This window comes from Galeopterus variegatus, unplaced genomic scaffold (assembly GCF_000696425.1).
Source record: "Galeopterus variegatus unplaced genomic scaffold, G_variegatus-3.0.2 Scaffold2153, whole genome shotgun sequence".
Taxonomy (NCBI): Eukaryota; Metazoa; Chordata; class Mammalia; order Dermoptera; family Cynocephalidae; genus Galeopterus; species Galeopterus variegatus.
This window is the reverse complement of record NW_007728264.1, coordinates 142687-162775: the sequence shown is the minus strand read 5'-3', so window position 1 is coordinate 162775 and position 20089 is coordinate 142687. Positions and strand designations below refer to the sequence as shown.

General features: G+C 41.2%; 1 protein-coding gene across 4 annotated transcripts in view; it reads right to left on the bottom strand.

The window, feature by feature from the left end:
- DLG3 (discs, large homolog 3 (Drosophila)) overlaps positions 1-20089 on the bottom strand; it is a 54190-nt gene that overhangs the window by 19053 nt on the left and 15048 nt on the right. For all 4 annotated transcript variants that reach the window (XM_008580750.1, XM_008580751.1, XM_008580748.1 and 1 more), the window contains one exon: positions 6218-6332. In XM_008580750.1, the coding sequence (XP_008578972.1) occupies positions 6218-6332 (115 nt within the window). The remainder of the gene's footprint in view (positions 1-6217; positions 6333-20089) is intronic.

Here is a 20089-nt window from a genome sequence, read left to right as displayed (position 1 = left end):
TTTTTTAAAAAAAAAAAAAAAAAAAAAAAAAGCATTTTAGCACTATAGCCTCAAAGGCAAGGGGCAGCTTCTGTTGAACTCAGCTAGTATCATGCCCACCTCTCTGCCTCTAGCTGGTGCCATCGCTCTAGCCTGGGACACTCTGTCAGTGCCCTCGCCCCTTCAGCAACTCCTATGAGGCCCAGCCCAAGACTCTCCCTGCTTTGTGACTCTGCCCACTTCAAATTTCCTTCTCCAAACTCATACTATGTATTTGGCAGCAACCTTTCTTTATATTTTCTATTTATTGCTATTTAATTCTTGCATGGTTTTTGATTTTTCATATTATATCGCCAAAGTGGAAGCCCTTTGAAGACTGAGACCATGTCATGCTCTGCGTGGGAATCTGAATACTTGTGAAGGGTGGATGAGACCAGGCTATGGGTGAGGGGGGTCCATAGAGTACCCTCCCAGTTACTCCCCACTTACAATCCCTCAGAGTATTCTCCTACTGTATTTCCCTCCCATAGTAGCTGGGGTCCAAGACATCACTTTCTTCTTTGGCCAGAAAGTACCGAACAAAGGGCACATACTATTTAAAGACCGAGAAGCCCATCCCTTGCCTGGTTCACATAAAGCACGCACGGAAAACTATAAAGCAGCAGTCACTCATCTGCCCTTAACCTGAATGAGAGTTAAAATTTCCAGCAGCTTCAGCAGAGCAGACTAAAAGCCCAAACCCAAGCACTAAGGCATACACAGGGTGGGTTATCACTAGAGGAGCGAGTTCAGCCAGCACCAAGTCAGGCTTCCCTGGCACACCATGAAGGAGGGTACGCGGGAAGCAGGTAAGGGCACTTTTCTCCTTAGTCTATCTCAAAGTTTCAGGCCTTAGAGGCCAATTATGAAGTTGGAGAGGCATTCAAGGACCAATCCACTCACAGTGAGTCCGGGGCTCACGGCACCTGCAGATGAGGGGATGAGCTGAGGGATTACGAGTACAGGCCCAGGACTAGTGTTTGGGAACAGGAAGTTCCAGAAGTCACTGATGCAGGAAACTCTACCCCCACCCTCTGGTAACCCTGAACACTTATATACATTATTGTTGCTTTTAAAATGCATATTATTGTCACCTCCAAATCTGTCAGAAAGTAAAGCTTGCCAATATTACCTCATTGCCGCCTTAAAATCCACTACTGAAACTCATTAATGTACAAGACCAAGTTGGGCTCCGCCAAACAACCACCCTGTGCAAAGTACAGAGTAGTTGCTCAATTAATGTCTGCTTGCTGACAGGAAGGAGCATTCTCCAGCTTTCTTTGATGACCAAGCCAATATTTCTGGCATTGCTTCTTGATTTAAGACTACAGATGCCCCAACGTGATTCCCTTCCTAGAGAGGGAAGAAGACTGAGATGGCAGATGGCTAGTCAGGAGGCCAGGACTCCCAAACTGTCTGAATGCTGTCCTGTGGCTGCAAAGAATGCAGCCAGGCTAGCCTGAACACACTTTCAAAAGCTATTTCTACAACTGTACTATCGAGCCTCTTGACAACCTTTGGAGGACAACTTCTCTCACTCATTCACTCATTCAATAAATAGACAAAGTAAAAAACAAATATAAAACAAAGTCATCCCTGGAACTCTAACCTACCCAGTGTCTGTGTACTGCTACAACATCGGAATGGCCTGAGTTGAACACCTGGCCACCCCCACCCTGAGCAGGAGGCTCAGAGAGGTGTATTTCTGTGGACTTTTCTAGTGAGCAAGGCAAATTCACCAGCAGAGTGTAAAGCCCTAGGATGGACAGACAGAGGGGTCTCTGCTTCTCCTGCTCATCCATTTAAGAGATGATTCTAGTACGGTGAAGGGTGGGGAAGGCCTTTCCCATTAAGTCACTGGTGACTTAAAAACCAAGTTTCATTTTCCAAACACTGTTATCTTTTCTTCTTCCTTCTACTCCCTGCTCCACAAATCCCATGTCCCCTATGGTTAGTACAGCTGCAGCTCCCTAGGGTTTCACCTGCTATAGCCTCAGTGCAGCTGTAAGAGAGCGTTATTTACTTCAAAATAGCTTTGCAAACCCATACACACTAGAGGGGGATAGATTCTCAGGGGAAGGGAAGGGAGGAGAAACTTGTCAGAAGGCAAAACAACAGCAAAAAGAAATTTCCTTGCTTTACCCACCTGCTACTCAGTCTCTTCTGGGTAGATGGCAAGCGGCTGGGGGGCAGGAACCACACCTGCTGCTTCCTTGAATCCACCCCTGCAACCATGCCCAAATTCTTAGCCCTGTGCTTTACTCCTTTCCATACAGGAGGAGCTAAAGTAAGTGTGATGTTTAGTTGTTCCAGCGATACAGAAATAAATATCTATTGTGATGCACAAGTAGTCATTCTTGAGCGTTCTAACTGCTTGCTTGTTAAGAAACATATATTTCCCCGGGGCCGGCCCGATGGCGCACTGGATACTGCGCCACTTGGGAAGCGCGGCGGCACTCCCGCCCGAGGGTTCGGATCCCACATACAGACCGGTTCCCGCTCACGGTCCGGTACGGGGGCAACACTGAGGGTTGCGATCCGTTGCCGGACACGGAAAAAGACAAAAGACAAAAAAAAAAAAAGAAAAAAAGAAACATATATTTCCCCAAACCTGGTGACTCCAAATCGCTAGAAGAGGAGCCTGGGAATCTGTATTTTTACTAGTACTCCAGCTGATTCCTATCAGCAAGTTGGGGAAACACCGAAAGAACCACACTTTTTTTTTTTTTCCTTTTTGTCTTTTTTCGTGTCCGGCAACGGACCGCAACCCTCAGTGTCGCGCCCGTACCGGACCGGGACCGGCAACAGGATCGCAACCCTCGGTGCTGCGCCCGCCCGTCGCTCAGCCAATGAGCGGGAACCGGTCTGTATGTGGGATCCGAACTCTCGGCGGGAGCGCTACCGCGCTCCCAAGCGGCACACTGTAGCACTGCGCCACCGGGCCGGCCCAGAACCACACTTTATAGTCAGAGCAACCAGGTTCAAATTCCAGTTTGGGAACTTTTTAGCTGTCTAACTGGAGTCTCAGTTTTCTCATCTGCAAAATGAGAATGATAATATTTACTTTGCAGCATTACTTAAAGGATTTTAAAAGCCATTTAAAGAGAATAACAAAGGTTTTCCCTAAATGTTTTTTCCCCTTTATCCTGAAGATACTGGGGAACTATTTAAAGCTTCTGAGCAGGTCATGTCCAGATTGTTGCTTTCGCTTCAACCCTCTCTGCAACACCCAGACAAATGTTTGCCCAGCCTCTTCTGTAACACCTCCAGTGGCAAAAGATCAGATCTGTTATCTCCGGAAGCAGTTCATCCCATTTTCAGAGGGTTTTAATCATTAGCTCTTTCTTCCTTAGGCTGAGCTGAAATCTGCTTTGGGTGAAAGAACAAATCTAATCCCTTTTGCACATGATAGGGTGAGGCAATTAACTCTGATAAGGCAAGTGAGGAGAAGGAGGAGGTGGGGAGGGGAGTCCATTTTGAACATGCTGCTTGTTTGAGGCACTGGGAGGGCAGCTTTCTTTATGCACATGTCCAGCAAGTAATGGATATGCAGGCCTGGAGTTCAGTGAAGAGATCAGGGATGCCATTTACACAATGATAGGATTCGAGGCTGTGAAAATAAATGACATTGCCATTTAGGGAGCAGAGCTAACAAACGGTATTGAGGAATGGTCAGCAAGGTAGGAAGAGAGCCTTTAAAGAAGAAAGCAGGTAATTCGTGAAAACAAATGTGGTGAAGAGGTCAGACCAATGTCAGAGGGCCAGTGAACCAGTCATTGTATTTGTTGACTAAGAGGTCACTGCTGATCCCTGACAGAGAGTTGGGCTTCTGCTCTTCTAGAGCCTTCGAGAGCTGCCTGGAACTGCACCACCACACTGAAAAGCAGATGCACACTTCTTTTCAGGCTAGTGAAAGAGAGGTGATTTGAAGAAGTAGCAGCAGCAAGTACAGACGACTTCGACATTTCCCAACTTGGATGTTAAGACAGGTTTCTCCAAAAAAGGCTGCCATATTCCTATCTTTGGGGGAAATACTGCCTAGTACAGTCCCTCTTATTAGTCACAGTAAAGAACCTTACTTTTCTCTGTTTAAGCCTGCATTTGCCCAACTTACTAAAGCACCGATTTTTCACACAATACTTACTACATCTTGAGGAACTAGCGTTTCCTGGCACATAATTTGGCAAATGCAGTGAGGAAAAGAAGAGAGACAAGACAATAGTTTAAGGAATTGTTGGTATCAAGGGAATTTTTTTCTTTTTAAGAATGGAAGAAATTTAAATATGTTTACATGCTGAAGAAAAGGAACCAAGTGTAGAGTGAAAGGCCAAAAACCAGAACAGAGGGAAGAGAGCAAGCCCGGTTCTGATAAAGGGGTTAACATAGCAAAGGACCTTGGCTCACTGCTTTAGCCATAAGACATTTATTTTCCATGATTAAGTCTAATGATCACAAATCATTGCTATTCTAAACCATATTTACTTTGCTCAGAAGATACAGATGTTATCTAGACAAGGTTAAGGGTAGATTATATAAACTGATTCACTAGAAACAGAAAGTATTCCTTGCCTGGGCCAGAGAAGGGTATTCTAGATTGGGAACCAATGCCCCACTCCCCATGCCCAGGCAGGGGGAACTCTAGCACAGGATAGGCGGAGAGGGGAAATCTAAAAATAAAGCTCTCTGAAGAAACTGTCTTGCCTAGAGAGCAGCTTCCCACGCACACTGAGTGCCACATCTGCGGGGGCTAGAAGCATGGGAATGGAACAATCCTGACCAAGTCACATAAGTATTACCCATTTTGGGGCGGGGGGTGACAGCACATTACTGATTCCCCCCATCAGAGCCCCAGCTAGTCTAAGCTGCAGACCTGGAGCAACGGCTTTAGTGACAGAAAACAGGACTTCCTTTTCCAGGAGACTGGAAAGATGGCCAATGACTAGTCCAGCCTTCCTACCATTCTCCTCCCATCACAGTGGGAGGTGAACACAGCAAATGCTCTCAACACACAAGGAATGGAGTTGAAGGTTCACTTTAGAAAAGAACATGAAGGGTTCTAGTGGGCTTCAGGCTCAGAGATGACCCCACTCCCTGCAGTAGGGTCAGGGACTACAAACTGGGGAAAAAGAAAAGCAAGCACCTTGAAAAGAACTGCAATTAGCATTGACATCAGTTTGCTGTCATCATCTCAAACCTCAAGGACAGAGCAGTTGTCAGGTTGCCAGGCAACTAGCAAATGTAGCCTCCCTGCCCCCAGCAGGAATCAGAGGCCACTAAAAAAAGTATGACCCAAGAGTTCGATATAACCCCACACTTAAGCATTAAAACACCACCACAGATACTTCTGGCTCAGGGTAGTAATCCCCACCATCTCTTTCCCTAAGGGTTTTAACCTTGAGGAGATACAATGTACTTGCACCAGAGTGTTAGAGTTTTGCCAAGAAACCAAGGCAGGAAGAAGGAAACTATCTCTAATTCTACAAGGAGTCCATAGTGTTTGTACATAGGTTTGTACTTTGACCTGACAAACTATGCCTCAAGGGTCAGAGGCTCACCCTTGGTCACTATCTTGGAATAGCTTTCAGCAACAATACACTCAATGCTATATATCTGTTGCTTCCGCCTCCCTTCCTAGGGAACATACACCCTCCTGTCCCATGATTCATAGATATAGCGACCAGTGCTGCGGGTGGTGAGGGGGAATGGAAACAGAGTAAAACACCCAGAATGAAGCAACTTGTCAGCTGTTTGGTCTCTTAAAAGAGAACCTGTACCAGAACATTGTGATAGTTGATATGCTCAGATACAAATCCTGATGTCTATTACGCATATGTGGAAGGGGATGGGGGGGGGGGGGCCAAGTTTTCCCCTCAAAGCACAGACTGCAAGCAAAGTACTTCGAACATTCGAGTGCTATTTGAATGCTGACTAGCAACAATCACCCAACAGTCTTTTACAATTAGAGCAAACTGAAATTTTCCCATACTGAGTCATTCATGAGAGAAAAGGAAGAAGCCAGCTCACAAAAGGGAGGAGATACTGACCATAAAATACACAACCTGAGCATACAGTGAGAAGTGTTATTATTTTAGTACGGGGAGTACAAACTCCCTGCCCCACTAGTTAAACAAGAAGGGCTGGGTTGGCACAGAGCTCCCCTTGCCCAGCAGAAGGCCTGGTGCTCAGAAGGGCAACTTACCTGACATACAAGGACCTCTTCTCACTTGTTCGGAGGGACCCAGACCCAGAGCTCATGCTGCTGTTCATCATTTGTTCTCGCAAGTCATGTATCTTTGATTCAAAGCGACTGTACTCTGTCAGAGACACAAGGGAAAAGACAGGAAAAGAATGAACCCAAGGAGCTCCCCTGAGCCTGTGTGCCAGTGGCCAAAGAGCCAGGACACCTGGCTTCAAAGCAGCCAGAGCCAACCCAGTCAATCTTCGCTTTGATAAGCAGAGTCCCTCCTCTAAGCACAGACAGACTTCTCTCCACCCCCAGACTAATAAAAGGAAAGAATGCACCTGAAAAAAGAGTAGCATTTGGGCATGTCAAATGAAAAAACTTTTATCTGCCTCAAAAATCTCACTGATACTTAAAAAAATAACAACTGAAAACAAGTTCCAGTACAGCCTTTCTAAATCTTTAGAGCAGGCACTAAGACCCTAGGAGAGCAGATGGGAAAGACGACTTCCCCAAAAAGCCTATTGCAGAGAACAGATGGCTCTGAGACGCAGGGTGGAGGGGCTGGAAAGGACCCGAGGCTATTATATCATTGTTAGACAAGGAAGACCATTTTTTTCGGGATGACTTTTTTTGTGTGTGGGGGTGGGGTAGGGGTGTGGGATACTGGAACCCAGTACAAAGGTAAAAGACAAACCTCACAACCATATGAGGAACATTAAAGCTCTCCTGAGTTATTTCCCTTTTAACAAACAGCCTCTTTGGCTTCAACGACAATTAAACATTAAAACAAATTCTCCCAAGCCTAGAAGTCTGCTGACACCTGTCACCTCCAAAATCACCTAGCCAGTGAGATCATAAGCCCATGCCCAGCCCTGTAGCCCTTGAAACCATCACAACAGCCCTGGAACAGCCTTATCAATCCGGAAGAAAACCTGATACAGGAAAATTAACTCTAGCCATACAATTATTACAAAAGGTTTTTTATAGGGCTGCTTTGCTGTGGCATTCTTAGTACATTTAAAAATATGATATTCACACTTACCCCCCCACACACACACGATTACACGTTTTTAAGGTCTATATAACTGCTGCATAAAATGGGGTATAGTTAAGGTACAGGCTGTGGAAATGGCAAAAAAAACAGGCATACTTCACTATGACAAGCTGATTTTAAAGGAAGTCAAAATTTATACTCGGGGTTGAAGGTTGGGGAACTGCTTTGAAAAACAAACACACTTCCCGGGGAAAAAATTCCACAAAAACATTTTCATGCACCATAGAGGGCTGGCAAGAAGCATCCCCACCTAGTCTGTATGACTCTACAGGAGAAAACAAAACACCTGTTCCAACACCTGACGCTCCCCCGTCCCTCAGCAAAGCAACTTGACCTTCAGCTGGTAAAGCCTAAAGAAGAGGGAATGGAGTTCTAAGTCACACAAACAGCCTTACCCCAGCAAAGTTTCTTTTTGTTCACCTTGATATCAATGAAGCCAACTGGTTAAATTCATGTGCTCTTTCATTCATCATGCACTGGTGTCATGGTGATTTGTCCTCATTACCTACTCCCGTCCCTGAAATCTTGGAGGAAGCAGTTAAATCACTGACTCACTCATTAAATGTTGGGGGACAAAAGAGAAACAACAGATGGATAATGTCCCTGTTCTGAGGGTAACAAGGCAACACATCAATACCAATGAGGTGTCCCAATCTAAAGGTAGAGGGTGGTGACTGATTTGTCATAGAAGCCCTGGAGTGCCCGAGGTCACAGCAGCAGGCCAGTCAACCTCTAGAGACTCGCTGGGCACTGGCCCCAGCCCAGGGCTCAGCCCTCTACCCTGGTCGGGGATCATTCCTTTCTGGCCCTCCTCTGAGCTCACCAGTGTCTGACCAGGCAGCCCTTTCTTGGGGAAGATAAGTGAAAGACAGAACTATACATTGAACCCAAAACAAAAATACACCCAATCTGTCCTTAAGCTGTTTTTCCCCTCTCGAAACTTCTTTATATATTCTCTTCTTTGGAATTGACTTGCCCGCTGAACTCCAACTCAACAGCAGGTCATGGCAGTTGCTTAGTAACTACGTTTCTTTAAAAAATCCTTTAAAAAACAACCACCAAACCACCATTTCCTCAAAGCTCCTAATCCAAGGTTGGTAATTCTGGGCCAGAGGGCCCACTTAAAATAGACAACAGAAAGAGAACAAAGATATTATTTTAAGGAATCCACTTTTTGTTTTTACATGTGCTGCTAAGATTTCAAATTTATTAAATTGTATTTTATTCATTTTTTCCCATTCAGATGACCCCCTAAGTGTTCCAGCCACTCATCAGTCTCTGGCTTCTATTTGTAGAATTATCTAATGTCCACTAGGCACAGAGGAGCCTCTGAATAAATGATTGCTGGGTAACTGAGGAGCAAATTAGAACTGTGCCCAAGTCGAAGCTTCTGTTCTCAAACTAATAAACCTAATGGTTTATTTAACTGATGGCTGCCAGCTTCACTGAGGTCTTGGAAAGGTAGTTAAACCATTCCCATTTACTTTTGTTCCTGAGGTTAATTGTTGGGAGCAACTAGGGTTTGTTTTTTTATCAGCACCGCACTCTCCCGAGTGAGCCACGGGCCGGCCCCGGGTTTGTTTTTTTAAACACCCTTTTGAGATGTTAATAGCCCACAATGGGCATCTAGTTAACAGACTTTGGATACAGCAAAGAAAAAAAATCCTAACAAAAACTGTTTAGAATAGACAAGATAGACGGTACCTCACCTTAATATTAGAAGTATCATTTTCCCGGGACAAAAGCCTCACTTAAAAAGCATTTGAGGGCCGGCCCGGTGGCGCACTGGATAGTGCGCAGCTTGGGAAGCGCGGCGGCGCTCCCACCCGAGGGTTCGGATCCCACATACAGACCGGTTCCCGCTCACTGGCTGAGCGAGGCGCAGGAGCGACGCCGAGGGTTGCAATCCCGTTGCCGGTCCCCGTCCGGTACGGGGGCAACACTGAGGGTTGCGATCCGTTGCCGGACACGGGGAGAAAAAAAAAAAAAAAGCATTTGAACTCTAAGACTACACGACTTACCAAGGTCCCTCATTCTCTTCCACTCATAACTAACGTAGACATTGCTGGAGGGCATCTCCTGGGCTCAAGTGCCTGCCTAGGAAGCCCATCTGACAAGTCTCTAACCCACAGGGACCACTTCAAATAGGCTACTTTAAAGAAGCAACACTTATTATTACTAAAATCTCAAGTCAATTAAACTACACTTTTTAAATTTTTTCCCATTCAGGTGAACCCAACCATTTGTGACCCACAAAGATATCCACAGTGAGTCATCCTCTGCTCTATCAGTTCCCTTTTGCCAGTTGCGAATCACAGAGAGAGAAAACAAGAGGGGACATAATCAGGCATCAGCAACAAAACAGGATTTCTCACGACCACCTGGGGTGCCTCTAAAAGATGTCTAGAAGATCAGGATTTTGAATCCCACCCCAGACACACTGACTCAAAACCTACAGAGTGGGGCCCAGGAATCTGCATTTTAATGCACATCAAGGTGATTCTGATGCCCAGTAAGGTCTGAAACTGCTGGTCTTGACTTACAGAATTGAGTTTTATTTGTTTTGTTAGTTCAGAGAAAAGATAAGGCAAGGATCCTGCAGTGTCTCAAAAGGAAGGCAGGGCAAGAGGGTTGGAAAGCTCTCAAAAATAAAATTTGGCAATACTTGTACAAATGCAAATTCCATGGGAAAGTGCTAAAGAGGCCACTGTCCAATGTGCCTGGAAAGAAAGCTGATGAATTTACATCTTTTTAAATTACAAAAGTAACACATGATTTTTAAAAATCTTTAACTTTTTAAAGACATTTCTATATCATTTCCCCATCCCAATACCCAAAGTAATCACTGTTAGTATTTTTAGTATTCTTCCAGACTTACTTACATGTATATATTGTTTACATACATGCACTCACAACTCACAAACATATGTTGTTCATTCTGATATGTCATGGAAACCCATTCATGTCAGTACATAGAGATCGATCTCATTCTTCTTAATAGCTGCAGAGCATTCCATATTATGGATACGCCATAATGGTCATCTCCCGATACATTTTTGGGCCGGCCCATGGTTCGCTTGGGAGAGTGTGGTGCTGATAACACCAAGGCCACAGGTTCGGATCCCTATATAGGGATGGCCAGTTCGCTCACTTGGGAGAGTGTGGTGCTGACAACAAACACCAAGTCAAAGGTTAAGATCCCCTTACCGGGCCATCTTTAATAAATAAATAAATAAATAGATAGATAAACCGTTTAAATTTTTAATATTACAATCAATGCTGCATTGCACATTTGTTTTTGTTTTGGCTGTGGCTGGTATGGGGATCCGAACCCTTGACCTTGGAGTTACAACACCTCACTCTAACCAACTGAGCTAACTGGCCGGCCCTGCATTGTGTATTTGCATGAGCATTTCTACAGCATAGGTTCCTAGAAGCAAAACTGCAGGTCACATTATACGCACATTAAAAACTTTGATTGGTACTACCAAATTGAACCCCAACATTCTGAAACCTTTCTGACTGTAAGTGAGGATAAACTACCCTTCTAAAGCTTCCAGCAGCTTTTCTGTTTCTGAAGAGGGGGTGGCAGAATTTACCTTTGAGGGCAGATTGATCGTTTGTTTGGGGGAAAAACACTTTTAATGAGACTTTTGGTTATAATAAAGTAAAGCCAAGATTTTATTCTGGAATGGACAAAGAGCAGCTAAAATGTTCTCTGCATAATAATGAAAAAGGCTGTCCTCCTGGTGGGTGGAGTTGTTCCTCTCTGGGTTAGGCCTCAGCCCACGAGTCTTCTTTCTCTCCCTCTTTCCCTGGTGCTGTTTCTCAACTCAGGGTTTCAGTCTCCACCTATATGACACTGTGTCTTCATCTAGAAGTACCTACCTCTAGTTGTGACCAGTTTGCCGGCACCCGGACACATGAAAACCAAGGTTTTCATCCCTCAGGCCAAAACTCCCTGTTACTGTAAATGTCACCCCCGTCCCCTGCACACAACTGCTATGTTTCTTCCTAATCTCTTCCTGAATGCATCTCTTTCTTTCTAACTTTCGTTGTCATTGCCTTACTGTTGATTTTGCCTCTTAATTTTTCTCTTTCTTTACCCTTGATTTAGGACACATTGTGTCATCTCTTCTCTGGGTCATTGCTATTTGCTCAAATGAGTCTTGTGCTCCTAGGCTTTCCAAACTCTAATCCAGCTTAGATTCTTATTTGAAAAACCTTCCTAAAATTTCAATTTGTAGCCCCCGTCCAAGTATCTATAATAACTCAACAGCAACTAAAGAATATTACTTTGATATCTCAAGTAAACTTTTAAGGACTGCTGAAACAATCCTCCTGTCATGTCCAGCCTATCTGTCCCATCTCTCATTACACAGATCCTCTTTTGAGGCAGGCTGCCTGGAACTCTTGAACACAACATTTCTACCTGTTATTCCCTGGCTACTGGAATTTTCTCTCCTGCCTGACACTGAACATCCTTTATGTCCTGTTCACCACTTTTCTTTCCTCATCCTAGAAGTTTTATTCATTCACTTACTCATATATTTACTGAATAGCTACTATGTGCCAGGCACTGTGCTGGCTGCTGGGAATATAATGGTAATCAAAACAATCCCTAGTGATTACAATCACAAAACAAACAACTATTTAATTTAAATTCCAATTCCAATTTCTATGAAGAAAATGCTAAGAGAGAAACTAAAAGGGTGACCTAACCTACTGTGTGTGTGTGGGCAGGGGGTGGGGAGTGGGGGTGGGGGTGGCAGTTAACAAAGGTTTCCCTGAAGAAGTGACATTTAAGCTGAGTCCAGGGGAAGGCGGGTGATGGTGAAGAAAGCATTCCAAACAGAAGGAACAGCATTATGTGAGCGTACAAAACGTATGAAACACAGAGAAGTGAGAGGATACTGGCAGATCAGACTAAAAGGTAGGCAGGGGTCAGATCGTACAATGCCTTATACTATGGTAAGGATATTTGCTTTTATCCCAAGAGTAATGGGAAGAAGCCATTGAAATACTTTAAGGAAAGGAACGACGATCACGGGAGTGTGTGTGTCACTTTGGCTATTGTACGGATAATAAGTGTGGTGTGTCCCACCTCGATTTAAGTTTCTTGACAGAAGAGGACCATGCTTTCTATTTTTCGGTATTTCCCACAGCCTAGTATAATAAGTAGCCCCTGCTTTTACAGCATCCAAATCAACTAGCCCTCCAGCATCTGCTCAAACATGTCCAATGCCGGGAAGCTCTCTAATTCTGAATTATTAGACGACACTATTCAAGAGAAAATTCTTAGATTGAGGGCCATCTCTTCTGTCAGCAGGTCCTAATTTTGGCGTTTAAAACAGCATAAAACATGATGGCTTCTCTTTCTCATAACAGTGTGAAGGAACAGTTTAAAGAAGGCTGAAGACCTGGAAAAGCCTGGAGCAGGTTCCAAGACTACTGAGTAAGACTGAATAGAGGTAGAATGCGAACAGGGGAAGGGAAAGTGATGGCAGGCTGGGGGCCAGATTGTAAGAGCTTGACTTTTCTTATGAGGCTACAGGAACCATTGTCAAGTGTTTAAATAGGAAAGTAATACAATTAGAACTAGGTTCAGGGGAAAATTATTCTAGGAGTTTAATACAGACTGGAGGCCAGAGGGACAGAAAACAGAGACCAGGAAGCTATAGACAATAATTTCAAAAGCGTGACATAGTATGGGAGCAAAGAGGTTAGAAAGAAGGGACAAGAATCAAGAAATATGTTGGAGCTAGGAGAGATAAAATATGACATCTGATCAGATATAGGGTGAAAAAAGATCAATGGCAACGCCTGAGTTTTTTCCTGGAAGACCAGGAAAAGGTGGGATAATATCAGCCGTATTGGAGAATGGCCATGATGTCCTTAAAATAAGTTATCTCTTCTCCAAGCTAAATATTGCTACTTCCTTAATCATTCTTCATCTAGTGCCCAGAATTTTTGGTGATGTCATTTCCTTTCCTAAACTATAAGCTCCTTGATGTGCTTTTTGTTCTCTTCTCAAGTTTAGTGTGGTGATCTGTGCCCCTGTTAAATCCACAAATTTCTATTGAATGTGTTAACTCAATATAGAGACCTGACAAGACAAACCTGAACTCTGTAATTTCCAAATTCTGGCTCCTTAGGTACAAATGGAAAAAAAAGAAATACAAACATTCTCCTTCCACCCACCCAAACATGCTTTAAAATGACCAACAAGACCACAAACCACTTCTGCAAAACACTGACATGTCAGAAGTTTCAAGATATAGTTAGCCCAATAAAGCATTCATTGTAAGGGGACTGAAACTACAGTTTTCACTAATGCAGACTGGACACATGCCCAAGTCTCCAAATCCATCTCCCCTCTAAGACTTTGCTCTTAAATCCATCTGACCTTCCTAATGACAGAAAAATGGTCTGCTAAGAATAAAAAATTACATTTGTCATTAATTTGGAAAAGCTGAAAGGTGCTCAGTTTCTCAACTATATTAAGTTTATTTGGTCCTATTTGATTATAGACAGGAAACAAATATTAGCAACAAAGGGCACTTATTCTGCATGCAGTATAGACTACCAACGATTCAAATGAAGATATTAAAAGAGAAAAGCCACAAAACAAAATAAAAGCCATGCTTATCAAATTTGGAAATGACGACAACACTGGGGAGACAACTGGGTGACAGACTTTAGACACACAGATTGTGACATGTAGGAACAATCACAAGATGCAAATAAAAATAAAGTAAAATAGAGAATTGTAACTTCCTGACCTTGAGTTCCCACACAAATACTGAGTAGGGAAGACACAGCAGAATAATGCTCATGTTTTGGTTGACTATAAACTCAAAATAAATCAACAGCTGCTCACAAAGCTCATCCATTCTTATGGAAGTGCACGCATTCAAATCAAACTAACACAGCCCTCATTTGCTATTTGCTGAGCTGCCCTGAGGCTCAAAGGAATCACCAATTGTGAAAAATTACAGACCTCTGGTGGAAGTGAAGTTACAACCTCAGAAAAGAGTCACAGATTTTGATGAGTGTGAATTGTGTTTTAGTTTTCTACAGTTGCCTTTGGAGTATAAACCCTCAGGATGCTTCTGAATTACAAATGTCTGTCCCAACACTATGGCTCACTATGGTTTTCAAAAGAAATGAATGGACCTAAAAGAAAAATACATCCATCAGAAAGATACCTGTTAGTATGTAGTAAGTATATGAATTACCAAATATCACAAACTTATTTCTAGGAATCACAAACTTGTCTCTATAAAAATAACTATGAATCCTATTACTTGGGTTAGTTTCTAATTATGGGTCCACTATTTAAAGAATCCAACAACTCTAAAACTAAACAATTTCTAAGGTCCTTTCTAATCATGATATAATTATTATTTCATGACCAAATCAATGTGGTCCATAAGGTATCAAACCTAGGACTAGCTTAATTTTTTTTTTATATATAACCTAGAAGCAGGAAATCTTCATATCTGCAAATAATCCTAAACACTTGGGTCAAAAAAATCAAATCAAGTATAAACTGCAAAAACTTTTTTTCTTAAGGTTATGTGAGAGGACAGGAAAGTAGTATACAGGCCTCAATATGGGCAAATACTGCCTGAAGAAAAATAATTTCAGCTCTTCTTTTAGAACAATGGCTCAGAACTATGACTAACCCAGAACAGAAACCTGGGTGTCATTGTTCTGGTCCCTGCACTGTCACAATGTGCTTCCTCAGCCATACACACACATAACCAGGGTTCTGGATAGCATCCTGAAGGATATTGGGAATAAAACAAAAAACAAGACATGACAGATCAGCACGCCATTAAAAACTCCAGTTTATCCCCATTGACTGGATGTTTCTGTCACCCAAACAGCTTAGTGAGGATGCGAAAGTGCTATCTGATATAAAGGTTTCATTACATTCAGCCACCTGGTCTGCAGTAAGTGGAATGAATAATACTTTGATCTCACATCAAGCTAAGAAAAAGTATTCACAGGAGCTTGCTATTTGGTTTTTCTCACCTATTCCGGATCACCCAGCAGATGAGGGTAAAAGCCTCAAACAGGGCCTCTTCTCTATCTCAAAGGAATTTCACGTAGCATATTCAAATGAAAGACTAACAAAGCCTTTGGCTCCTTTAACCCATAAGCCAAAGTATATGTAAAGACTACCCCCAAGACAAAACCTTATTCAGAAAACATGAGAATGAAGACAGACTTACACCTTTTTCCTGCTCTCAAGGTAGTGGATATGTTTGTTTAGAACAATCTTTTCCACTTAACAGAAATGCTACAAAGCTTGCCAACTAAAGTTAATGTAACCAAATTCTTTGTTTTACCAGGTCAATGGAGAGTCAAAATTCAAATGTTTTTCACAGTAGTCACTCCCACAGGATCACAAACTCTCTATCAATCTTTATTGGAGTATCAACTGAATCTCTTTTAGGTCAAGTTTCTGTCTAAGGAACCCAGAAAATGGGAGCTAGAGAAAGACTCCTATCTCGTTTATGGCTGTCAAAACATCTGCGGTCAACTTTCAGGAACAGATAATCGCAGAGTAAAATATTAAAGAACAGAATAAGAAACCCAAAATCCAAATTGTGTGTGTGTGTGTATAAAAGAGTTTTATTTATAATAAAGGTGGTATTTTAAAACAGCAAGAATAAATGGTACTGAGGTTATTTCTTAACATTTGGAGCAGAAATTAAGTTAGTACCCTACCTTACATTATAATAAACTCCAGGAAGGTTAAGGGTTTAAATGCAAAAACAAAAACATTACGTAGCTAGAATAAAACACAGGTGGATATTTATTTGCTCTCAGGGTAGGGAAGGTCCTTCCAAACCTAAGGGCAGAGGCAAAATACACAAAACATTAATAGATTTGACTATATAAAAACATAAAATTTCTATACATCAAGATAAAGTAAAAAAGCAAACTACATACTGGGGAAAGTCTTTGCAATATATATGACAAATAATTAATAGTCTAACTGTATTAAAGCTTTTATATATCAATAGGAACTGATGAGTACACCCCAATAGGAAAAAGGGGAAAGGGTATAGACAGGCAATCCACAAATAAATTACCAATAAACACTCACACAAAAATGTTCAATTCTATTATTAACAAAAGAAATACAAATTAGATAAAAACATTTTTTAACCTATTGAATTTGTAGATTGTCTTAAGAAAATAAAACTTTATGTCAGTGAGAATCTTTAAATAGACATTCTTATACTGCCAGTGGAAGTGGAGGCCAATTTGGCAAAATGTATCAAAAGCTTTAAACATATTCATACCCTTTGACCCAATAATTCCACTTAAAGGAATTTACCCTGAGTAAATAATCGCAGATTCACAAAAACATTGTACAAGGATATCCAAAGTATTTTGTATAAGATCCAAATATTGGAAACAACCTAAATATCCACCAACAGGGAATAGCACACACATGATGGAATATTATTTAACTACTAAAAACCATTTTCTCAAAGAATATATAATAACCTGGGAAAATATTCATGAATATGCTACGTTCATGGACAGAATAAAAACTACTTAAATACAATAATTCTATTTTTGAAAGATACATACATATTATATGGTATGTAAAATAGAAATATATAAAAATTTGGAGGGAAATACACATACAACAGTGGTGTTCTCTGCAGGTAGTTTTACAGATGATTTGAAAATTTTTACTTTGCATTTTTCTGTATTTTCCAATTTTCTACCAATCTAGATGTAATACTTTCATATTCAGGAGAAAATAAATATAATTTGAGGGGGGTAGGAAGGCAGACGACTAAACAGGACAGGCGCAAGGACAAACCAGCACACATATGCACTCGCAACTTCCCTACACACTGCTCCTGGCTCATTAATCATTTTCTTCCATGACTGATCATTCAACAAGTTTGAGACAAATCCACTTAAATGTATTATCACTATTATCGCCCAGACACCTTATCCAAAAGTAGACCAAAAAATATTGTCAATGCCTTGCTGACATCTAGATATGTCACATGTACTATATTTCCCTGATATACAGTCCAGTAACCCTGTCCATCTAGACAATTTCGCAAGTCCAACATGACTTGTTTGACCTTGGCGAACCAATACTAGTTCCTAGTGCTCACCACTTCTTTTTCTGAGTATTTACAAAACAACTCAATAATCTAGTCTGGAATTTAACCCAAGACTTGCAAAATTCTCTTTCTCCTTTTTGAAAACCCGAAGGACATCTATCCAGATCCCTAATGTACATATTTATACAAAATATATTAATTTTCTTCTTTTGGTCTATTCAAACTTTTTATCACTTTATTTCATCAAGTAGAAAAATCACAAAATCTCTAGGGCCCTTACCTTTTAAAGATAACTAAATTCGGTGAAAAGTAAACAAAAGTCCATTTCAAGAGGATGAAAGCCTTATCAGAGGAAAGAAAATGGGAAGACATGATCCTTATTAAAGCAAGATTGTTACTAGCTCAAGACTCTGTGATTTAATGAGTCTAGGTAAAAATAGGAACTACTTGTAAGTTGAATTCACAACTCACTTCCACTTATCTAACACAGAATTTGAGTTAGAAGAAACATTAGAGATCATTTTACACATCAGAAAATTGAATCCCTAAGAGGTAGGTTGATTACTTAAAAGATAAAGTCAGAACTAGAACCCAGGGCCTTGGCTCCTCTGCCAAGGTTTTATATAAACTATATATACAGATTATATATATACTGTATATATAGATTATATGTATATATTCTTACAGAAAGAGCACAAAACCAGTATTTTTTAATTTCAGTGACCCAAATTATTCTACCTCTTCTATTTCTCTATTTAAAACAATAAAACAATACCCTATTGTGGAATATAAGATTAAAGCTTTAAACAAAGCAATAGTGTCAATATGAGTCAAGATTTCAACAAGCAACACATCAAATTAAAAAGTAATACTGAAAAGCTATAATTAAAGAAATAATTCATTCTCATTACTACATATTATTCTAATCATTCTACCCCAGACACCAAAGCTCCTAAGATTTTGCTTCAAACTATCTAACAAGGAAAGAAAGTGCCTGTCTAGCTAGGTTCTGAATGATTTTCCAGATCTAACTACCATTGTCCTTGGGCTACATGGAATACAGAAAAGTCCAGCACAAACACACACATCTATGTATGAAGTTCAGGTCCAGGGGGCAAAACTGAAAGAAGGCTTAACTTTTTTTTTTTCTTCTAAGTTTACAAAACAGGGTGGGTCTAAAAGGGTGTAGCCACTTTGGGAAAAAGTCTGGCAGTTCCTCAAAAATGGTAAACATTGAGTTACTTTATGACCCAGCAATTTCACTCCTAGGTATATAACCAAGAGAACTGAAAACATATGTTCACACAAAAACTTGTATATGAATGTTCATAGCAGCACTATTCGCAGCAGTCAAAAGCTGGAAACAACCCAAATGTCCATTAAATCAAGAACAGATAAACAAGATGTGGGATAGAATGGAATATTATTCAGCCATAAAAAGGAATTAAGTACTGATACCTGGTACAACATGGATGAACCTTGAAAACATTATGCTAAGTAAAAGAAGCCAGATACAAAAGGCCACATGTTGCATGATTTCATTTATATGAACCAGCCAGAATAGGCAACTTTAAGGAAACAGAAAGTAGATTAGTAGTTGCCTAGGGCTGGGGGGAGAAGAAGAGTTGGGAGAAAACAAGGAGTGACTGCCAACTGAGACGGCTTCTTTTTGGGGTAAAAATATTCCAAAATTGAGTGTGGTGACAGCTGCCCAACTCTGAAAATTCTAAAAACTGTTGAATTGTACATTTTAAATGGGTGCATTGTATGGTATGTGAATTCTATCTCAATAAACTGTTTTTTAACAAAGGTGGTCCCTATCATTTTTATTAGGTCAACATTCCTAGCTAAAATTATCTATACCCAAGCCTTAAACCCCTCCAGCAAACACAGCAATAAGAGTGAGAGGTAGTTATCCTCCTGGTTCCTTCTAATCACCTGGGTAATAACATAGTTGGTTTGCTCCGGTCTCAGGTCAATTTGGAAACAGGGTGAGAATCAAATCAGAGAACCAAGCAAACCAAAACTGAACAGGAAACAATACGCACATGAAATGATGCTCAAGATCATTAGCCATCAGGGAAATGCAAATCAAAACCACAATGAGATACCGCTTCACACCCACCAGCATGGCTAGAATCAAAAAGACTGACAAGTGTTGGGGAAGATGTGGAGAAATTGGAACCCTCACACGCTGCTGGTGGGAATGTGAAATGGTGCAGCTGCTGTGGAAAGCAGCTTGGCCATTCCTCAAAAGGTTAAACATAAGAGTTATTGTATGACCCAGCAACTCCACTCATAGGTATCTATATCCAAGTGAAATGTACACGTATGTTCACCCAAAAACTTGCACACAGATATTCATAGATCATTATTAATAATAGGCAAAAAGTGAAAACAACCCAAATGCCCGTCAACTTGATGGATAAACAAAATGTGGTGTGTGTATGTGTGTGCGTGTATATATGTATATATATATATATAGAGAGAGAGAGAGAATATCATTCAGCCATAAAAAGGAATGAAGTATTAACACATGCTACATACAACACGGATGAACCTTGACAATATTATATTAAGTGAAAGAAGTCAGTCACAAAAGACCATATACTATATGAATCCATTTATATGAAATGTCCAGACTGGGCAAATCCATAGAGACAGGAAGTAGATTAGTGGCTGCCTAGGATTGAGGGGAATGGGGAGGGGGGTGGGTAATGGCTA